Below are 18,911 nucleotides of genomic sequence, written 5' to 3'. Positions count from 1 at the left end.
GAGCCCGCTTGCTCCGGGTTCGGCACCGCCGCCGGTGTGTGACCACCCCTCCCCACCTTGACTTTAAGTTGCTTGTCCCTTTCCCCCACGCTCCCCAAAACTTTTTACTGCCGTTTGCTCGCTTTCCTGCCGAGCGAGGCAACTCTAGAGTTTATACAAGGAACCCTGTGTTTTTGTTAAAGCTGCGATGAAAAGAGCTCTCTGATGTTTATTGTCTCCGGGCTGCGTTCCTCTCCCTGTACAGCAAACCCGCACTCGCCATCCTTCGCAGCTTTCTCTTGGCGCGAATGAATCAGTCCAGAGTCGGCTCCTTCACGTGGGGTTGCCTTTTTGAAGCGTATCGCTCTTCAAAGGAGCAAATCGACTGTTTGTGTAGTGGCCAAACACCCTTTCGGGAGCCTCTTTTGTGAAGGGACCTGTTTCTGTCTTTGTTGCAGCTCCTTGGTGAAGGGCTTCGTTTCCTTTTCAGTGGGAATTGGCAAGTGCCCGAGGGAGAGGATATCCAGTTTTCTTTCCGAGTTCCCCCTGGCAGGAAGGAGGTGTTTAGTAAGTTTAGGGCATAAAACAGCAGAAGAAAGATCGTGTACATCTGTGACAGCTAGAAGAGTAGTAACCTTGGCAGGGAAATGAGGGAGACTGAAAAGTGTATTGGCGGCGGATAGGGAACGTACAGGACTTCAGACAAACTGTGGTTCTGGTTGTCATTTCTGCTGACGGATGGTACTGTATTGCCCATCTTCTGCAGTTGGGAAGCATTGTGCATCCTCACATGCTTCACGGTCAGTACGTTAGAATGATCGCCATACACAGAAAAGTGAAGCACGCGAAATTCCCTAGAGCAAGTCTTTGTAGCAGTGCTTACGTTTCGTTTGTGTTTAGGTCCGTGGTGCATCCCTCTCCATTTACAGCATGTGGGCAGGTGCAGAGTCCCCTTTCAGCAGGGATGCTCTACTTACTTTGCCCATTTGGCATTCAGCATTGAAGCTGCTAATTTGCAGACCTTTGCCTGGAGGCTAAACCTTTGTTGTAATTGATTTTCTTAAAACCTTGCGGCTGTGCTTAGTGCATTATAACGCAGAGTAATCCCTGATGGGAGTGCCCACCTCTGTTGGGGATATAACACTAACCTGGCTCAATCTTAAGGAGTCTGTAAATGGATACAGAAAATACCACGAGATGAATCTCTACTTTTTCCACAAGGAGATGAATCTCTACTTTTTTTCTTTGTTTGGCTTTTTTATTTTTGTTGTTTGTACCAACCCTAGGGGCAAACTAAATAAACAGTATTGGGCAGATGTATCACTTGAGTGACCCACAGTTACTGAAAGGGGGTCCAGCCAGGTTTATTCTTTTATCCTTTTATATTATTCTTCTAATTGCTGTGAATGATGAAACAAAAAGGTACAAATCACCTCTCTGATCAGCTAGGCAATGCAGAAAAGCAGGGGGATAAATCTGCCTGAAGGGTTAACCTTGAAAATTGCAAGCACAATAGCCAGTCTGTGTTTCCTTTTGCTAACAAGAATGGAGACCTCCAGCTCCACGGTCCTAAAGCTTCTCTTTCACCATGCAGGGTTCAGTGGCTGGGGAAGAGGAATCTATTCTGAGCCCTCCATTCGCAGGCAAACACTCACATGAGTGAGTTTTCCCTGTGAAATGTGGTGGTTGGAAAGTCCGTTACAGGAGCGGGGAAGGAGCTTTTGCCTCAGTGACCACTGCAAGTTCCCATGACCGTTTTCTGGGGTCAGCAGCGGGCTGTGTGCAGGGTCTCTGGGACACGCTGGTAGTAACACGGGGAATGCTGTGTCGACCTGGCAAAGTGAACGGAAGTCCCTTGGCAGGCTTTGCCAACGGAATGTGTCTTTACGACGAGTGGGAGGGAGGCTCCGTTTGGAGAGAGCCAGTACTCTTGCTTTCGATCGAGTCACTGCTTGAGGGTGGGGGGGTATGTGTTTTTCGTGTTAAAAAAACTCCTCTGTCTTTATGGATTCTGGCTTGACAGCTCTGTAGTAAATCCCAATCTCTCCTTCAGGAATTGATTGATTTATGACAGTAAACTATGCTTGTCTTCTCCAAGCATGAAGAGAACAGCTTCAGACTGCATTGTGTGCAGATGAAATCTGGTAGTAATTCCTGTCATGGAAGTGGTGGTAAATGGTACCTGAGAGGGAGTTTTTTTCAGTGTGCTACCCTGCCAGGGACATTTTCCAGGCCTGCAGCCACGTAATCCCAAAGGAGGTCTGATAAGTGTAGTCTGCCCACTGGGGAGGGTAGCGTGAATGGAGAGGGATGAGACAGGAACTCTGAATACTGGCCCTACCACCATCCTGTGCTGGTGGGTGACCTTCAGCGTGTCACTGATGCAGGCCTTGGGACATGTGGGTCCTAAACTGCCAGCAGCAATGTCTGCTAGCATCTGCCTGCAAGCAGTTATAAACATTTGCTGGCTTATGAAATAGTAGTTCTTTCTTCTTTGTAATGGCTTTCTTCTGAGTCGAAGTTGGTTTCAGTAGCAGCAGTCATCTTGGGGAGTGGGAACCAAAGCTGGTTAGGACTGTAGAGCCAATGTGAGAGAAACATTGGTGTTAGGGGTGTGTTTCGCTCAGAACTGCACATCAGTGAAGGATCACGTTTAAGGCAGCTGTGGGTTTCCCTAGTGCCCTGACAGAAGACAGAGCCTTTTAAACAGAGTAAAATCAGCAAAGGCTGTACTGACAGTGGAGGTGTATAAACCATGAGGGTATGATCACAAAGGAGCATGCTTTGACATGAAATGCAATAGGATACTTCTTAGAGGTTTTGATGAGGGAATTCTAATCTCCGTCCAAGGTACTTCTGCCTGGCACTTAGAGTAGTAGGTACCATATATTTGATACGGAGTGAACTGGGCCAAATAGACGTGGACAAAATGTGTTTCATGGAAATCGGGGGGGGGGGGAAACCCAAACCCAAACAAACAAAAACCAAACCAACAGCTTACAGTAGTGTTTTGCTGGAAAATGTCACCATCTGTAGTAAATCTGGAACCCTCTGGTGCTGTTTATAATTGTCTTTTTTTAGTAAGATGTTCTATGGCATATGGGTGTATAGCTTAGCTTTTGACTGGCAAAACTGTATCCTCAAAGTCAGATGGGCAGGGTCTGAGCAGGTTTAGTTGTCCTTTCTAGAAGAGGGTGGAGAGCCTGGTTTGTCGTCGTATTCAGCATTGAATCTGCTGAACATCTTGTTAAGAAAGCCTCAGCTTCCCTGGAAAGGCTTCAGGGAAAGGACCGGTTTGTTCAGTGTTGTGAAATTCTTTAGCATACTGAGTGGGGCTGCAGCAATGACGAGGAAATATTTCCAGGAATGGAGGTGTGGTCTTTAAGTTATTCCCAACTCTTTCTGCTTGGGAGTGTAGTGGTGGTCAGGTGGAAAAATCTTGCTTTTACTTTAATGCATGTGCTTCTGGCATGTTGTGTTTTGTCATTTATTGTTTTGGGATCCAGACATCCAGAATAAATTCTGTTTTTCCTGTTCAGGTGTGACCTGTTCACCTGGACGCGTCCATCTGCATCTCTTCATCAAAACCAACAGCCTGCTTTCTGAAAGTATCTTTTATCAGTTGAACGTCAGCCTGTGCTCATAACAAAGCCACTGGGAGGCCTGAAATCCAAACTACTGTATTTGATATACTTTACAGATGTTTCTACGTGAATCATTGTAACTTCCCTTTGTTTTTTACTGTAGGCTGTTCTTTTTGGAGTGACTCTGTTACAGTTTCTACTGCATTTGTGCTTCATCTTTTTCCTGAATGCAAGTTATTGTAATGGCTGTGATTAACGCCTATCAACTGTGAATTTCGTATTTTTAAACTTCCAGAAAGAAAACCTTAGATAAAGCTGGTATTCCACCTTCATAGAGAGATTTTAAGAACAAGGTTAGCCTAAGCACTGAAAGCCGAAGATAGAGTTGGCTAAGTTCCACTTCCCTTAGCTCTTGACATCATTCATGTGTTTCTGCATCTCGGGCATTTTCTCTGCCCTTCCCATGTTGTGTATTTCAGGTAGTTGGCCAAAAGCTGCCACTTCCTTGATCCACGTATGGATCTGTATGCAAGCTGGAGGAATCAGTGGTGGAGGTCCACTCTGCTGTTGACTGTGCAGGCTCCCCTGAAACTTTTGAGGGTGAGGAGTTAAGGAGTGCAAAGAACAGGAGTAAAGGCCTTCAGCATGTGTGAGAAAGTGAGCTTGCTGCATTCAGAAACACACTGATGTTTAGAGATTCCTGCCTAGGTTATATCTGTAACGTTTGCTAGTAATTTGCTCAGACACCTAAACTGAGATGCATGTGAAATTGAAATGCTCATACCTAAAACTATGATCTCCCTCACTGTCACCCAGCCCTTTGGTCACTGGTGTCTAGAATCTGATAGCCAGATCTGCTAGGTGCCAGGAGCAGGCAGGTATGGTGCGTACCACCGTCTCGGCTTGAGTGTGAGCTGAGCATTTGCAGACTGGCTCTCCTTAGAGGAACACACACTGTAAAGTATCTGAATACAGCCTGGCAGCATGGAGTTCAAAGTAAAGCACAGCATTAACTGTCATTTCTAAGAGGGAAAAAAAACCCAAACCAAAACCCGACAAACTTCTGTTTAATAGCCTAGCAGGTAGCCTTGTTGCCCTCTGAATTGGGGACCAGAATTCAATCTGCTGTAGCTGTTGCCTGCACAAGAGTGCCCTGACTATGAGGTAGAGTTGAAGCTGGAAAGGAGGTAGGAGGAGTGAGCTCTACCCTTTCTGAAGTTGAGGGAGTCTTTACAGGTAACTTGGGATTCATGGAGCCACGGAGAAGATGAGAATATAATCAGGGAAGAGGACAGTCAGCTGGATTGCTTTTTTTCAGGAGTAACTTAAACATCAAATTAAACGAAATTCCCTACTATTTTGAATGTATGCTGTTGCTTATGTAGTGGCTTAAATTGCCCAAGTAAGATCAACCTCAAATCAGGCAGATGGGAACAAAGATTCATGAAGAACAGAGGGAAAATGGGAAACAATTTGTCTCAGCTAATGGACGTGACCTTCTCATTGAAGGCTAGGGCTGTCTGATTCTGGTAATTTTCATGGTGGCCCCATAGAGCAGAGAGCAATTTGTGTGAGTGATTCAGACTGAAAACGTTTTCTTATGCCCCTGCCCTTAACTCTCCCAAAAGGCATGTATGGAGGTAGCAGATATTCTAAAGGCTCTTAATAGTTTGTAGTCTGAAAAGATAAATCCTTGTAAACAAAAATAGAACAGAAATACTTGCAGGCATTGCATGTCTCGCAGGCTTTGGTTCTCCCATGATCACCTTCATAAAACGTTTTGAGACCAACTCACAAAAGACACTAGAGAAGAGCTGAATATTCACTGTTTATTCCAGCTTTCACTGGGGAAGGATTAGTGTTCCTCCAGTAACTTTTACATAACTGTCCTAATCTTCATACACTGTATTAAGCTAAATTCTCTGTATTTTTAATGGGTATCTTTATGCAAAGGATTTAAAAGTAGTGTAAGTGAATCTGCTTCTCTTTGAAAAGATGGAGATCTTTTGTATCTCTTGGAGCTGGTTGGGAAAGTCAGGTTTTTGCTATAATCTTAAAATAACATTCAGTAGTCTAGACAGAATTCAATATTAGCTGGCAGTCATTAGTTATTTTCTTCATAATAAAGGCTCTAAATATGAGTTAGCAGTGCCTTAAATACCTTTCTAGCATATAAATGATTTAAGGAGACATGACAGATTTTAAATGGGCACTGACATTCTCCTTGCACGTAGACGTGTCATACCTATGCTAAAGAATCTGGAGTAGAAAAGACCGGTAAAAAAAATGAAATAGCTTAAAAATGAGAGGAAACAGTGACAAAATAAGCTATTTGAAACAGATTTACCCAAGTAAGAGACTCTGGAAGGCAAAGTACCAAGCACCGCCAGGTTTTGCACTTTGGCAGCAGTCTTTTTCTTACCCGTGAAACTGATACTCTGAAATGAATTGTGAATGGTTAACCTAGTAGAATAACAGAAAGGGAGATGCAAAAAAGAATAAGTAGAAAGGTCAAAGGAAACATGAATAGCAAGATTTTGGAAGTCTTCCCAGTCCAGGGAAATTTGCTGCAAACTGCTTTAGCTACATGTAGTTCCGTTTTCTCCTGTAGTAAAACAACGTTGACACTTGCGTCCAAGGATGCTGGTACAGCTTAGAAGCATGGTGCTAGTATAATTTAGAAGCATTAATCGTTGTATTCGATATGTAAAATGTTGCTATCTTCCCTCTGCAGTGTAGATTTGGTTCGAATCAGCAGAGGAGGTTTAAGGCAGATGTTTGGAAAAAAGCTTTCTAGTAGTGGGATGGTGAAGTGCTAAAGCAGATGACCCAGGAGCGTTGTGGAGCAGGCTACATCAATGATTGACCTGTTTTTTTGAGTTGTAGACCCTTTCTACAAGTTTCCCCATGAGGACATACCCTTTACAGTCAGGTTGACCGACAACAAACTTGCTTTTTGAAGTCACTATCCCCTAAGCATCACAGTCCCTGAACCACAAAAACCACTGGTGCAGATTTTCTATGACTCAGTGCTTCCTTTGAAGCAATGGTAAGTAGGGGCAGAAGCTCCATTTAATGCCTGAGTAGCATCGCTGCAGCTGAGCTGCTCTGACTTGTGCAAGTGCATGAGTTTTGTTGAAGCAGAATTTGGCTTTAAATGACCTGTGAGTAATGCAGGATGCCTGTGTGAGAACTGATAGGAAACCTGGCTTTGTTTCTGCTTTAACCTGTATCATATTCCCCTGCGAGAGAGTTATAGTGAAGGAGCTCGAGATCCCATCTTTGGTAATAATAAATCAGAATTTTGAATAGAAATCTGCTTGAATCTCTCTGGGGCAAGCCTCAGTGGTAACCTGTGGCCTGACCAGTATAGATCACAAATGACACAGGGGTTGAAATGATAGAGGAGGAAGAAAAAACCTTACTGTGTGTGGCAGCCAGGTTTGCATTTGCTGAGAATCCCCAATAGAAGGGCACTAACATCATGCTGCAGAAACACTAGGATGGTTACTCCAGTCTGGAAGCCTTTTCGCTGTAGGAGTATAGCTGTGTTTCCCTCTGTCATTTGCCTTCATTCCCCTTGGGATTTTATATTTTGTTACTGGCTTGGTATCTTCCCTATCCATCAGTCTGGTGCATCTCATTAAGCGACTTTTCTTGATTTACTAATGAGATGCTATTTTTGGCAATGTTTTTATCACTGCCTTTTATTGCTCAGCTACTTATTCTGCATTTACATTTGTTATTCTTTAGTGGTTCCTCTATTGCTACTGTATTTGCTGTTACATGGCCATCACCTCACTGGGATTTCCTTGGTCAGTTGTTACTCCTCTCTCCTGTCATTTCTTTGCCTGGCTCTTTACATGTGTGGGAGTATGATGTTTGGCCCCCTTGCTCCCCCTCTTCATTCAGGTTGGTTCTACCATTTTACAGAGTCCTTTTCTCATCTTCTTCCATCTGGTACGTCACTCTCCTCCTATGCTTAAGACCCCCTTTCACATAAAAAGTAAATAGAGAACAAAAACATTTCCAGAGGGAGATTCATCCTGCCTTAAGATAGCTGTCTAGGCCAGGCAGGATGTATCGTGTCAGTGGGTTCCTGTCTCTCATTGTTAGCTCTAGAAGTCTAGCTAGGATGGACCAGATGCCTGACTTTGAGAGTTAAGTGTAAGTAAGAGGAATACCATTCATGTAAGCTACCAGGGCTTCAAATGCTGAGTATTAAGACAACATGTGCTACCACACATTAAAATGACAGATAGAAGAGTAGTTCAGGAAGCTGTTTGTAAGTTACAGGATTTTGGTAGTTGTTTAACCCACAGCAATAAAGCTATTTAGAATTAACATGTTTTCGAAACACCTTTTCGTGTCCCGGTGATTAGCAGCATCAAATTCCAGACACAAGCTGGCCTTTTAATCCAAATAATAGCTTTCTCCCCATCATACATAAATACAGAGTTAACACGTCAGTACGTTAACTGCAGTAATGCTATTTTCAGAAGATTAAAAGGAATGTTCCTACTTTCATCTGCCTTAGCATATCCTGAGGCTGTAAGGTATTTCAGAATTAGCATAAATATGGGTCTAGCTGTGCTCTCTCAGTTTTTACTTTAAGGGATTGCTGTATTCTTGACACCTGCTTATTTCATTCTCTAAAAATGTCACCTGTGAGAATAAAGAGAGTAACCCAAGGACAAAATAAAGAGCTCTGTAAAGGGCTGCTTATTTCCTTCTGGTGTGTAGTGGATTTACTGACTTAACTCATAGACGCTGAGATGGACACAAGTCTATAGTAATTAAAACTTCATGGGTCATTTCATGCTGGTTTCATGAGGTTAGTGAGACGCTTTTCACTGATGCGATTTTCCTCTGCTTTGTGTGTGGTAAAGTATTCATGTAAATCAGCGTGGTTCTGCTAAGCATAAATGCTGTGGCTGCTGTTGACCCAATTCAGGAGTCTCGTGTGATCTGGCTCATTCTGCAGTGCAGCTGCCCAAACCCTTACTGTGAGAAAAAAAGGAAGGGCATGAGCTTACCATGCATCAGCTGCTCTCCTGTAATTAGAGCTGTGCCCTTGTCTTGTGGCATTTCATGTTTACCATGGGTGCAGGCAGCTGGCACAGGGTACCTAAATGCTGTAAACCAGTACGCTAGTGATTTGTTCAGGTATCCACACCCTCTAGAGGTATTAACGGCAACACAAAAAGGTTAGTGGGCATCTGTGTTCATCCTGTGGTCAATACCCAAAAAGGGTTGGGTCTGTGTGGCTTGATTGTGCCCTTGGAAACCTGTTGGAAACTTGCATGTGTAGACAAGCCCAGCAGGATGATGTCCTGTGTCCATGTCTGGTGTGTTTGGATGTGAATATAAATATACTGTTAGGAAAAACTTGCGAAATGGATGTATCGTTAAAACCAGAGCTAACAGATCTTCATCAGAAGATTTGACTGATTTCCACATCCAAACAGTTAACCACTAACTCTGCATTTCCTAAATGGGAGAGATTGGAAAAATAAGCAGGAAGATCGGCTACAGACAAACATGTTTAACAATAATCTGTAGAGAGATTCATGGCAGTCTCTCATGGGCAATTGAATAGTCAGTGGTTTTGATAGAATCCTCATCACGAGAAATCTCTGTGTTGCCAATTGTACACGTGCCCTGTTCTTACGCAGTATGGACTGGCGCTGCGGAGTGAGATGCTTTCACTTGCTGCAACAGTTTTATTAGGGTGGAAGTGAGTAAATTCTGCTACTTTCTCATATACGCAAGGAACTGGAGGGAGAGGAGGCACATGCCTCTCTTCTGCGTGTATGTACATATTTGTGGATTTTTTACATACTTATTTTATACCTCCTCGATGTGGAAGTTCTCCCTGGAATCTGCTGATGTTTGTAGCTTAGAAATGTGAACCAGAGTGATGCGATGTCTTTGTTTTTTCTGGTGCATCTCCTGGGAGTCTAGATGATACGCGTGATAAATCTTTCACCTTGGCAGAAAGAGGGAAGTGTTTAATAGTTAACCGAGGTTGTCTTTTACTTCAATATCTATCGATAGGGGACTGCAGTTACAAATATGTAAAACTGTGTTTGTTTTTTCTAAGAGGAGTGCTTGGAAAGAGAAAGGCATAACCTTTCCCAAAGGAATAGGCCTCAACTGCAACAGAAGACGAAAGACTGTGTTAAAAATTGATCAAAATCAGCCCAGGTTACGCTGAAATAGATTAATACTTCCTTAAATAGGATCATACTTAAGCACAGTAGTAAAACAGTGGCTTTTGAATCAGTGTGGGTAAATTGTGCGAGTTGCTTTGTCCATGCACTTGTTTTTTCAAGTTCTCTTGCCAGACTGTCAGTGATTTTTCCCAGGAGGAGCAGCATGTCAGGGGTCCTGTCATGTTACCTCCTGTTTACTGATGAGAATGGTCTACTAACCAGTGAAGTGAATTCACTGGCTACCAGTCATGCATGCTTGTTGCTGGAGTAAATTTTAGTAGCTACAGATTTCTCTAGGTTAGATGAGGATCATGTTTCCAGAATTGCATTTAGTTACATTTATTCCACTGGGAATAGTTACCATTACTGATAGCAAGTGAGCAGAAGCATCCTGCCTGACCGGCTTGCTGTCCCTCTTGGAAACTTAGCAGAGCTTTTCAAGAGAAAATGTAGAAGTTTAAAAGGCTTTGCCCAAACCAGATCTTTTTTTGTGAGCCTTCAAGAGATCTGAGCTACATCTCTTGTACAAATCTGGTACTTTGCAGGTAGAGGAAGAGCTCTGTGTGTCACGATTTCTTGTACTCTGATTTTTTTACCAGTCTCAAACTAATTGTACTTGTTTTAATGAAGCCTTTAATGGATCTTTATTACATTATTCTGTCTTGCTGGGCTTGTACAGTACCCCAGCCACCTGTAGAAGTAAGCTTACTGCCAGAATGCTGTAGTCTTGCAGATAAAAAAGATGTGCTACACCTTTGAAAACCCAGATAAACAAGAAAAAAATACTGGGTTTTTTTTCATGGCTTTAAAAATTGTTGGTGTAAAAATACTAAGAATGGGATCGTGTCAGTAGAACTGAGGTGCCTGTGGGCTAGAGAGCTTGAAATTGCAGAGAAAATGAGTGGGCACATGCCGCTTCCAAGTACTTACTCTCTTGGGCTGATATCTGTAAGCTAGATTTGCTTTTAAATACCTAGTCTTGATGATTTATGTGTAGTGTTTCCACCCACACTGACAGAAAAGGCCTGCGAGGAAACGGTGCCCGCGGTGACTCTGTGCCTGCCTCTTGCAGATGCGTACGACCCGCAAAGTGTCCGTGTGGCCCGTGGGACTGGTAGGAGGACGGCGGTACGAGCGCCCGGTCGTGGAGAACGGCAAAGTGGTCGGCTGGTACACGGGCTGGAGAGCTGACAGGCCCTTTGCTATTGACATGGCAGGTGAGTCTTCCAGTGCCTAAAGGGGACCTACAGGAAATCTGGAAGAATGGCTGATTTACAAGGGCATGGAGTGACAAGGCAAGGGGGAATGGCTTTAAACTGAAGGAGGGTAGATTTAGATTAGACATTAGGAAGAAGTTCTTACCTGTGAGGGTGCTGAGGCACTGGCACAGGTTGCCCAGAGAAGCTGTGGCTGCCTCATCCCTGGCAGTGTTCAAGGCCAGGTTGGACACAGGGGCTTGGAGCAACCTGGTCTAGTGAAGGTGTCCCTTCCCGTGTCAGGGGGGTTGGAACTAGATGAGCTTTAAAATCCCTTCCAATCCAAACCATTCTGTGCTTTTGTGTGCTAAATCTCATGATACAATGTATTGTGTACAATAAATGTAAGAGGAACATTCATGTTTCTCCTTTGTTTTTCATGAGCGGGGCAGAAACTGATTTCTCAGTGTAAGCAGCTTTTAAAACTCTGAAGTGTGGCTGCTGTATGTAGCCCTTCACCACTGCAGATCTTGGAAGTCTCAGCTTGCACACCTCATCTAATTAAGTTGCTGTCTGGTAATAGCTGAACTTTCACTTGTTTTTAATTTTATGCAGCAACTTGGCTTTTATGTTGTCTAAAATTTTTGTCTTTAACAAGTTAATTAACTTGTGCAAGGAGCGCCTGCCCTTTCATTGTGTCATCATCAGTCAACACCAGGCAGCATGAATGCAGACCCTTCTTGGACCTCACGTTGTAAAATGCTACTTTATCATGAAATTACTTGGTTTTTATTGGTTATTTGGAATGACAGTGATAACTGTAGATAGATAGAGTTTGAAACACTGGGCTTAGGGGAAAAATACCACTAGTCGAGTAGATGAAGGTGGAAAAGCTTCAAAATGGATCTAATCAATCTTCTGTTGCGAAGTTAGTGCACCACATAGCTCTCTGGCCGTGCTGACACAATCTTTTGCATACATTCACATCTGCCGCATGAATCACCACTGTGCAGAAGTCCGATTCCTGATGTAGCAGCAGCTGGTTTCCCAGCAAATGATACAATATTTGCATGTAGGCATCTTCTCTATTCAGGATGGAGAGGGAAAGGGGAAAAGTAGGAATACAAGGGCAAAAGTGGGGTAGAAATAGCCATTTTCTTATTTCCTGATCCTGTTATGTTTTGGGAGAGGGAAAAGGACAGTGCTTTCTCATCTCAACAGAATATATGGATTGAAATGTTTGATGAAAAATACATACAGTATTTACAGTTCAATTGGTTAAAAAGAGTAAAGGAGAACTAATAGCTGTTAACACTTCAAAGGCAGAAACATCAACAGGGGATTTTTTCTGCACTGTAGAAACATTTCAAGTTAATAGTATCACCTGGCATGAAAATAAGTATTTGAGTGTTCAGGCAGAGGCATTCCTCAGGGGAATAGATATGTCAGTCCCCAAGCCTGTGCAGCCTGTCAAGGACTGCAGCTGTGTATTTGAACAGTCTCTGCCTGTGGATTTATGTACATATTGATACTATGCTGTACAAGTGGTTACTTCCGGGCATTATAAAGATGATAGCATGGTTCATAATTCATTAGCAGCAGGCAAAAACCCATTACACAACATTGGCCAAGGGACTCTAAACCAGACACAGAGAGATACATGGGAAGTCCTTAAGTTGTTTACAGTGTGCAGTTGCTGGCTGAAACACTGGCATGAGAGAAACACAGCTCCGTCAGGAGCATTGTCTGCTCGTACTTTTACCCAAGTCACGGAAGGGAGGGTTATAGAGACAAGGATACAGCCTTGAGAGTATAGGAAAGTGTTGCAGATCCACAAACAAGAAGTTACGGCTTTGTGAGGGAACCTTTATTAGTCTTCAGAAAAATAACTGAAGAAATTAAATGACACTTTTAATTTCAGCAAGGAGAGGAGGGGATGATGTGTAGGCTGGCAAAAAAGTATATTAAGTTCACACCTTCATTCTCCCCCAGGAATATGGCAGAAAACAAATAGAACCTGTAAGTCCAGAACTGCATCGGTGTGCAAACAGCTGCAGTGTACAGGATGCGTGTTAACACTCTGTTTGCCACCCTTGCCCCTCCCTTCCTGACTCCCCAACATACTCCTGGAGACTTGAAGGACTTGCTAACAAACATGAGTCTGTGCTGTAGTACATCAGTCAATCACTGACATTCCTTCATCTGCTGGTGCTAAACAGACAAGCAAGGTTATGCCATAGACTGCACACAAGGGAGATCAAGGATCAAGTACTTGATAGTACTGCGGTGGAAAAAAAAAGAAACAAAATAGGTGCACATATGAAACTGCTGAGCTGCCTACAGCTATTTGTCATTAATGTTCTGATGCCCAAGGCACTGGTAAAGAGGCTCCCTTTGGTTTACAGAACTTTGTTTTCATAGTGATTTTCACAGGGAGTTGATTGTTGGTCTGGGTGGGAAAAGAACAGCTGCTTAGAAGGTTTGGAAGCACCAATTTGCCTTGTGGCTGTTCAGTGGAAGTGCATCCTTGCTTTTAAGCACATAAACTTCTCATTCTAGACTTCAAAATAGAGAGCCAAATTCAACTCTACTGCAAATGGAGCCAGGTCCTGCCGATTTCATTGGGACCAGCTGGAAGAGCCTAGCTGGCCACTTCCCTAGATGATTCTTTGAAATACACTCACACAGGGCAATCACAGTAGATGGGTTCAGTAACCACTGGTTGACACTGCTGTTCCCCAGTGCTGAACTGTATTCTGAAAGCAGAGTAGTTGTTTCCTGTGTAGCTTCTTGTCTGGCAGCCAACACACCAGATGAATTAGCTCAGGTGTTTTTTTAAGTTCTGCCTCAGTCTTAACTGTAGGTGGGTTCTGAAGTTTGACACAGACTTCCTTACCCTCAGGGAAGAAAAGTGAGAGAGAACTGAGGGTTGGAAGCAAACGGTAACATTGATTCTGAGGTAGGCTGTTGTTTATTACGGACCCGATTTTAAATCTTCCATATTAAGTGATACTATTAGTGATTTACTTTTGGCTTGTTCCCAGTGCCAGTTTTTGGCCACCCATGAGAACAAGTTAGATCGTGATTCTCCTAATGCCAAGATGGTTCAAGGAAAACAGGTGCATGCTTTGCATTAGCATTCAGGAGCTACTCCAGTCACAGAGATTAACCCATGCCTGTGAATCACTGGGTAGGCAGATTTTGGACTTGTGGTCCAGAGCCCATCCCCTGTGCCCTAAATGCTTCTGCTAGGGCCTAGACATCCACCTTTTGGGGAGGATTTTGCTATACTTACGAGATCTTTAGTACCTCTCATCTTTCTTACAGTTCCCTGAGGAAAAAGCTGGTCTATTAATGACACTGTAAAGCATGGCATATTTTGTCTGAATCTAAAAGAGCCACTGGTGGAGGTCACACGTACAGACAAATTTGAGTGGTTATGGCAGACACTACTCTAAAAAAAAAAACCCTCCCAGTCACCCTTCCATCAAAGGGTAACAACTGGTTTAAATGTTGAGTTTAAAATCCAGAGCCTTTTCCGTGGTGAATGAACTGTCAGCAAACACCTTTGCTCTGGTTGAGCTGCTTTGCTTTACTGCAACCCAAAAAGTATGTCACAGGGAGCAGGTAACTTGAAAGAAGCAGACCCCAACCCATGGTGTGTTCAGCACACCAAGGGTAGTACTTTTGAACTGTGTGGAAACCAGTATATCCGTTTCAACATCAGCACTAAGCATTAGAATTTATACACTCTGGAAATGATAAACACTTTCTGTTTCTAGCTTGCCTTCAGCTACTGTCCTATCTAGAGCATTCGGGAAGCAAACACATTAATCACAGCAACAAAATCTTTAAAGACCAGCTCAGTCTAACGGGATAAGAAAAATGGTTCTGACTTTTAACAGAAGCCGTTGATCTAACACAAGTCAAGGTGTGAATTAACAGAAACAGCTTCTGCAGGAAGCAGCACAGATGTAATCTTTGCCATGTCTCCCAGGTATCCTGTCCTCCAACAAATTAATTCTTATCTAGGTGGCTCTTCAGCCAATTAGATTTAATTTACCGCCTCGCATAAAACACAAAAACCCCAAAACACTTCCTCATGCTCCAGCTGTAAAATTTTCCTATGGCATTTTTAAGCCCAGTATGACCTTGTAGGGATAATGATCAAGTGAAAGAATTGTATGTGTGAAATGCTGCTCAGTTATGCTACACTGGAGACAGTAATCCCAGATTAAGCCGTTTGGGGATAGAACTCAAAATAAGTGTCTTTTCATCTGTTACCACAGGATCATTATCTACTGAGATAAATTAGTGCCAGGCTGTCAAAACCTGCGCCATCTCCTCTTTTATTGATGCTAAAATTATCTGTCTGTGATAAAAAGTCACCTGAAAGTTGTTGCTGGAAAATGGTTTTACCTCAAGTCCATCTGAAGTGTGTCACCACAAATAAAAAATGTCATACATGTGAAATTAAAGCAGAGCTGAAGAACTAGGGAGCTGATGAGTTTCCTTGAATTATTTTATCTCTCCAGGTTACTGCTTTATTAGATTCTTCTAAGAAACTAAGACCACATGACCACTGATCAAGGAACCAAACCTCAGGCCACAGTCCAGTCAGTGCACAATAGTCCATGTCCTTGCCACATACAACACTCTGTTTAATAATCTGACTTCCATTTGATGCCTGAAAACATGGGGGACTTCTGACTGCACCCTAAAATGGTGGTTTGCAATAGGATGGTAGCAAGGGCACGTATTACATACAGGGATGGCGCAGCTGAAGATCTCTGCATAGCAGAAATCCACCCTTTTCGAACAGAACCCAGTTTCCTCAACAGAGGTATAAGCTTTGCAAGAAGTGAATCTAGGAGAAATTAATGCATGGATAAGTATGGGCTATAGGGGCCAGGGAGCCGCACTGAGACAGCAAAGATAAACAGCAGAAAATGCGTCTCTCTTCTGCTTAGACTGGGATTCCTTCACCACTCTGAAAACTAGGACTCTATACTAATTTTGGTGCTTATTTCATTTTCTTCTTGATGGATGACCAGCTTAAATCTTAAATTAAACTTTAAGTATTTTTAAAAAGAAACAGCAGCTCACACAACTGATCTGGGCTCCAACAATGCCTTCCCTTCCAAAGCAAATATATTTTTTGTGCCCAAAATATTAACCACACTAAAGCCCAGTTGCAAAATTTGTAACTTGTTCTAATTGAGGGAAAAACCAAACCCAAACCGTAACCAAAAATCCTGAACTGAACCAGGCCAATTTGTTCATCAGTAACAAGCCTATGGTCACCTCTCCAAGTGCAGACAGCTGGCTTTGTGCACTGCAGCTGTCTCTACCCAAGGGAGTTTAAACTCCCAACTTCAGCTCTTCACAAGCAATTACACTTGGCTACAAAGAGCACTGGGACGGAGCTCACCCTGTGCTCCCTCATAGCCAGGTTACGTGTTGTAAAGGCAAGAAAGGCCTGCAGCCTGCTAGGGAGAAACCCTCACCTGGGAAGCAAAGTCTGAAGTGCTGTTCTGCCTGGCACTGCTTGCCTCCACCCAGCAGCTGCAGCAGAGAATAGCTGGATCCCAGCACTGCTGCTGGCAGCTGGGGCAGTCTGCAGAGCTTAACCACGCAGGGCAAGGACAGGCTGCAGCCAAGCCTCATACCTTCTGCAGGTGTTTTCACCAGAGGACTCTGAGCTGTGGATAAGCCCTTTCCATCTAGACACCTGCTCTTCTTTAATCTTATACATTATATCCTGCCTAAGGTTAAATATGTTTTTTGCAACTGTGTCCGTCAGAGAATTGGGACCTCCGTTTACATCCAACCTTTTTCTAGTCTTCATCTGCCATCTCCAGATCTTTAAAAAAAAACCAAAAAACAAAACAAAAAAAACCAAACAAACAAACAAAAAAAAAACCAACAAAAACCCACCACTTTCTGGTGTCTTCCTGTGCTTTGCTACAAGCAAGCACATGACAAAAGTGGTTTCCCCGTGCCTTCTTTACATGTGATGTAGTTAAGTACTTCCGTATATTTTCCTCTTTAAAAGGTTCCCATAAAAGCCACAGAAAATACAGTAACAAGATAATTCTAGTAAAAAAGGGGACAGATTAATATTCCATTAGAGAAGGTTATGCTCATGTTTAAATTGAGAAAATTTTAATACTGGACTTAGAATTAAATGTTCTTGCAGTTTTCCAGAACAGATGTCAAAATTGTTACTACTTTTGTCATAAAGGGACAGCTGGAACCACACTGAACTGACTCAAAAAGGATTTCTTTGGTAGGCTTGACAATTAGACGTAAGGAGTTAGTTCCAAATATAACTTTTCTTTACAAGTGTATCAGTCAAGTTTTGAGTCATACTTGAAGAAGTGTACACGACTGATCATTGCTGAATGAAAACTGGAGAGTTCTATAAATGGCAAACTGGAGATTGGTGAGAGCTGCCTCAAAGGGGGCAAGTTTGCTCAAACTAGTCATTTCCCAGTTTGTAATGTCCCCCCAAAGGGCCCTAATGTATGTTACCAGTGGAATGCATGGCAGAAAGGCGTGTGATGGAGTCCTTCCAGTCGTGCTGTGCAGCGCACACATCAGCTGCAGATTGTCTTGCAGACCACCACTGATGAAAATGATTCACAAGTCTAGAGTAACTACACAGTGTGCAAAGCATGACGTTAATATGACTTGGTTTTCATCAGTGATATTAGAACTGTCTGAAGACTAAAATTCCCTAAAAGCTGCAGTTGTTATAAGTAACATTTTAACCTTTTATTTCTGACTCTCACCTTCAAATGCAGGAGGGTTTGTACAGTATAAATTTCATACATTTTATTTTACTTAAAATTTAGGTTTATTTCTTAGTCGGAAGTAGAAAGGAAGGATAGTCCAAGACCTTAGCAGTACCTTTTCAAGCAAAAAGCATATATTCTCTACATGACAGAACATTGATTAAACATGTTGAAAATATGGTGCAATTAAAAAAATCTGATTGCACCTTCAGGGCAAAACAAAACAATGTACGATGTACAAAACCTACTGAATACTATCTATCCAGATAATCAAATTTAGTCATGTTAAAAAAGGATGTCGGAGAGTTCTAGGCTGAAGCGTAACTTGCACAGAATTGCAAAGCCTAAATGTTTTTCTTATCCTTTTTCCCCTCCAAGGATTTGCTGTGAGTCTTCAAGTGATTCTGTCGCATCCAAAAGCCGTATTCAAGCGGCGCGGTTCTCAGCCGGGAATGCAAGAATCTGATTTCCTGAAACAGATAACGACAGTGGAGGAACTGGAGCCAAAAGCAAACAACTGCACAAAGGTACTGATTTCCACACTTAGTAAAGAGATTCTGGATCATCTCTGTAGATGCCTGTACTAACACAAATGTAATTTTATAGGTTCTTGTATGGCACACGCGAACAGAAAAAGTGAATCTAGCTAATGAGCCAAAATACCACCTGGACACAGTCACCATTGAGGTATGATGTGGAGATACAGTTACACAGAAGTACAGTACAGTGGATGTGTCAGAAGGTGTTTGAATTCAGCCAGTTAAACAGCCTGCTTCTGTGTGAAACCTTTTAACAGGCATCTGATGGACTCCTGTGGAAGCAAAAGGAAGCTGTCAGATACTCTAATAAGCAAATCAAGTGGGTGTGCTTCGTTCTAACTTGTTTGCATGCATTTCTGAACTCTCGTCTTAATAAACTGACACTTACCTTTGTTTTAAGGCTCTTTCCACATAGTAAAATGAATCTAAGAGAAATCTGGCTGCACTGGAGTATTTTCAAAATCACCATTTATGTATATACTTTTTGTATTTATCCAGCTTAATGGCATAATTATAAACTGGTTTTAACTCACAAACTACTGATCTAAATATTTGCATAAATGGATCCTCCTCCAAACTGAACACATTTGCCTTCATGAAA

At 42.6% G+C, this 18,911-nt stretch overlaps 1 protein-coding gene across 1 annotated transcript; it reads left to right on the top strand.

The window, feature by feature from the left end:
* The first annotated feature begins 1,294 nt into the window (after positions 1-1,294).
* Positions 1,295-18,846, top strand: B3GAT2 (beta-1,3-glucuronyltransferase 2). The gene is made up of 5 exons (XM_010014322.1): positions 1,295-1,401; positions 1,684-1,945; positions 10,851-10,995; positions 18,150-18,298; positions 18,378-18,846. Exons 1-5 carry the CDS (start codon positions 1,295-1,297, stop codon positions 18,462-18,464), a joined length of 750 nt encoding a protein of 249 aa, XP_010012624.1. The 3' UTR covers positions 18,465-18,846.
* Positions 18,847-18,911: the final 65 nt, after the last annotated feature.

The sequence above is a fragment of the Nestor notabilis genome, unplaced genomic scaffold (genome assembly GCF_000696875.1).
Source record: "Nestor notabilis isolate BGI_N333 unplaced genomic scaffold, ASM69687v1 scaffold15035, whole genome shotgun sequence".
NCBI lineage: Eukaryota > Metazoa > Chordata > Aves > Psittaciformes > Psittacidae > Nestor > Nestor notabilis.
The sequence above is the reverse complement of the archived record's forward strand: the minus strand, read 5'-3'. Positions and strand labels throughout refer to the sequence as shown.

What these genes read in the sequence shown, in the direction of transcription:
- B3GAT2 (XM_010014322.1), top strand. Translation starts at nt 1,295, where the DNA reads ATGTATCACTTGAGTGACCCACAGTTACTGAAAGGGGGTCCAGCCAGG. An exon ending in CTTTGCTATTGACATGGCAG is followed by an intron (nt 10,996 to 18,149) that starts GTGAGTCTTCCA and finishes TTCCCCTCCAAG; the next exon opens with GATTTGCTGTGAGTCTTCAA. An exon ending in AAGCAAACAACTGCACAAAG is followed by an intron (nt 18,299 to 18,377) that starts GTACTGATTTCC and finishes GTAATTTTATAG; the next exon opens with GTTCTTGTATGGCACACGCG.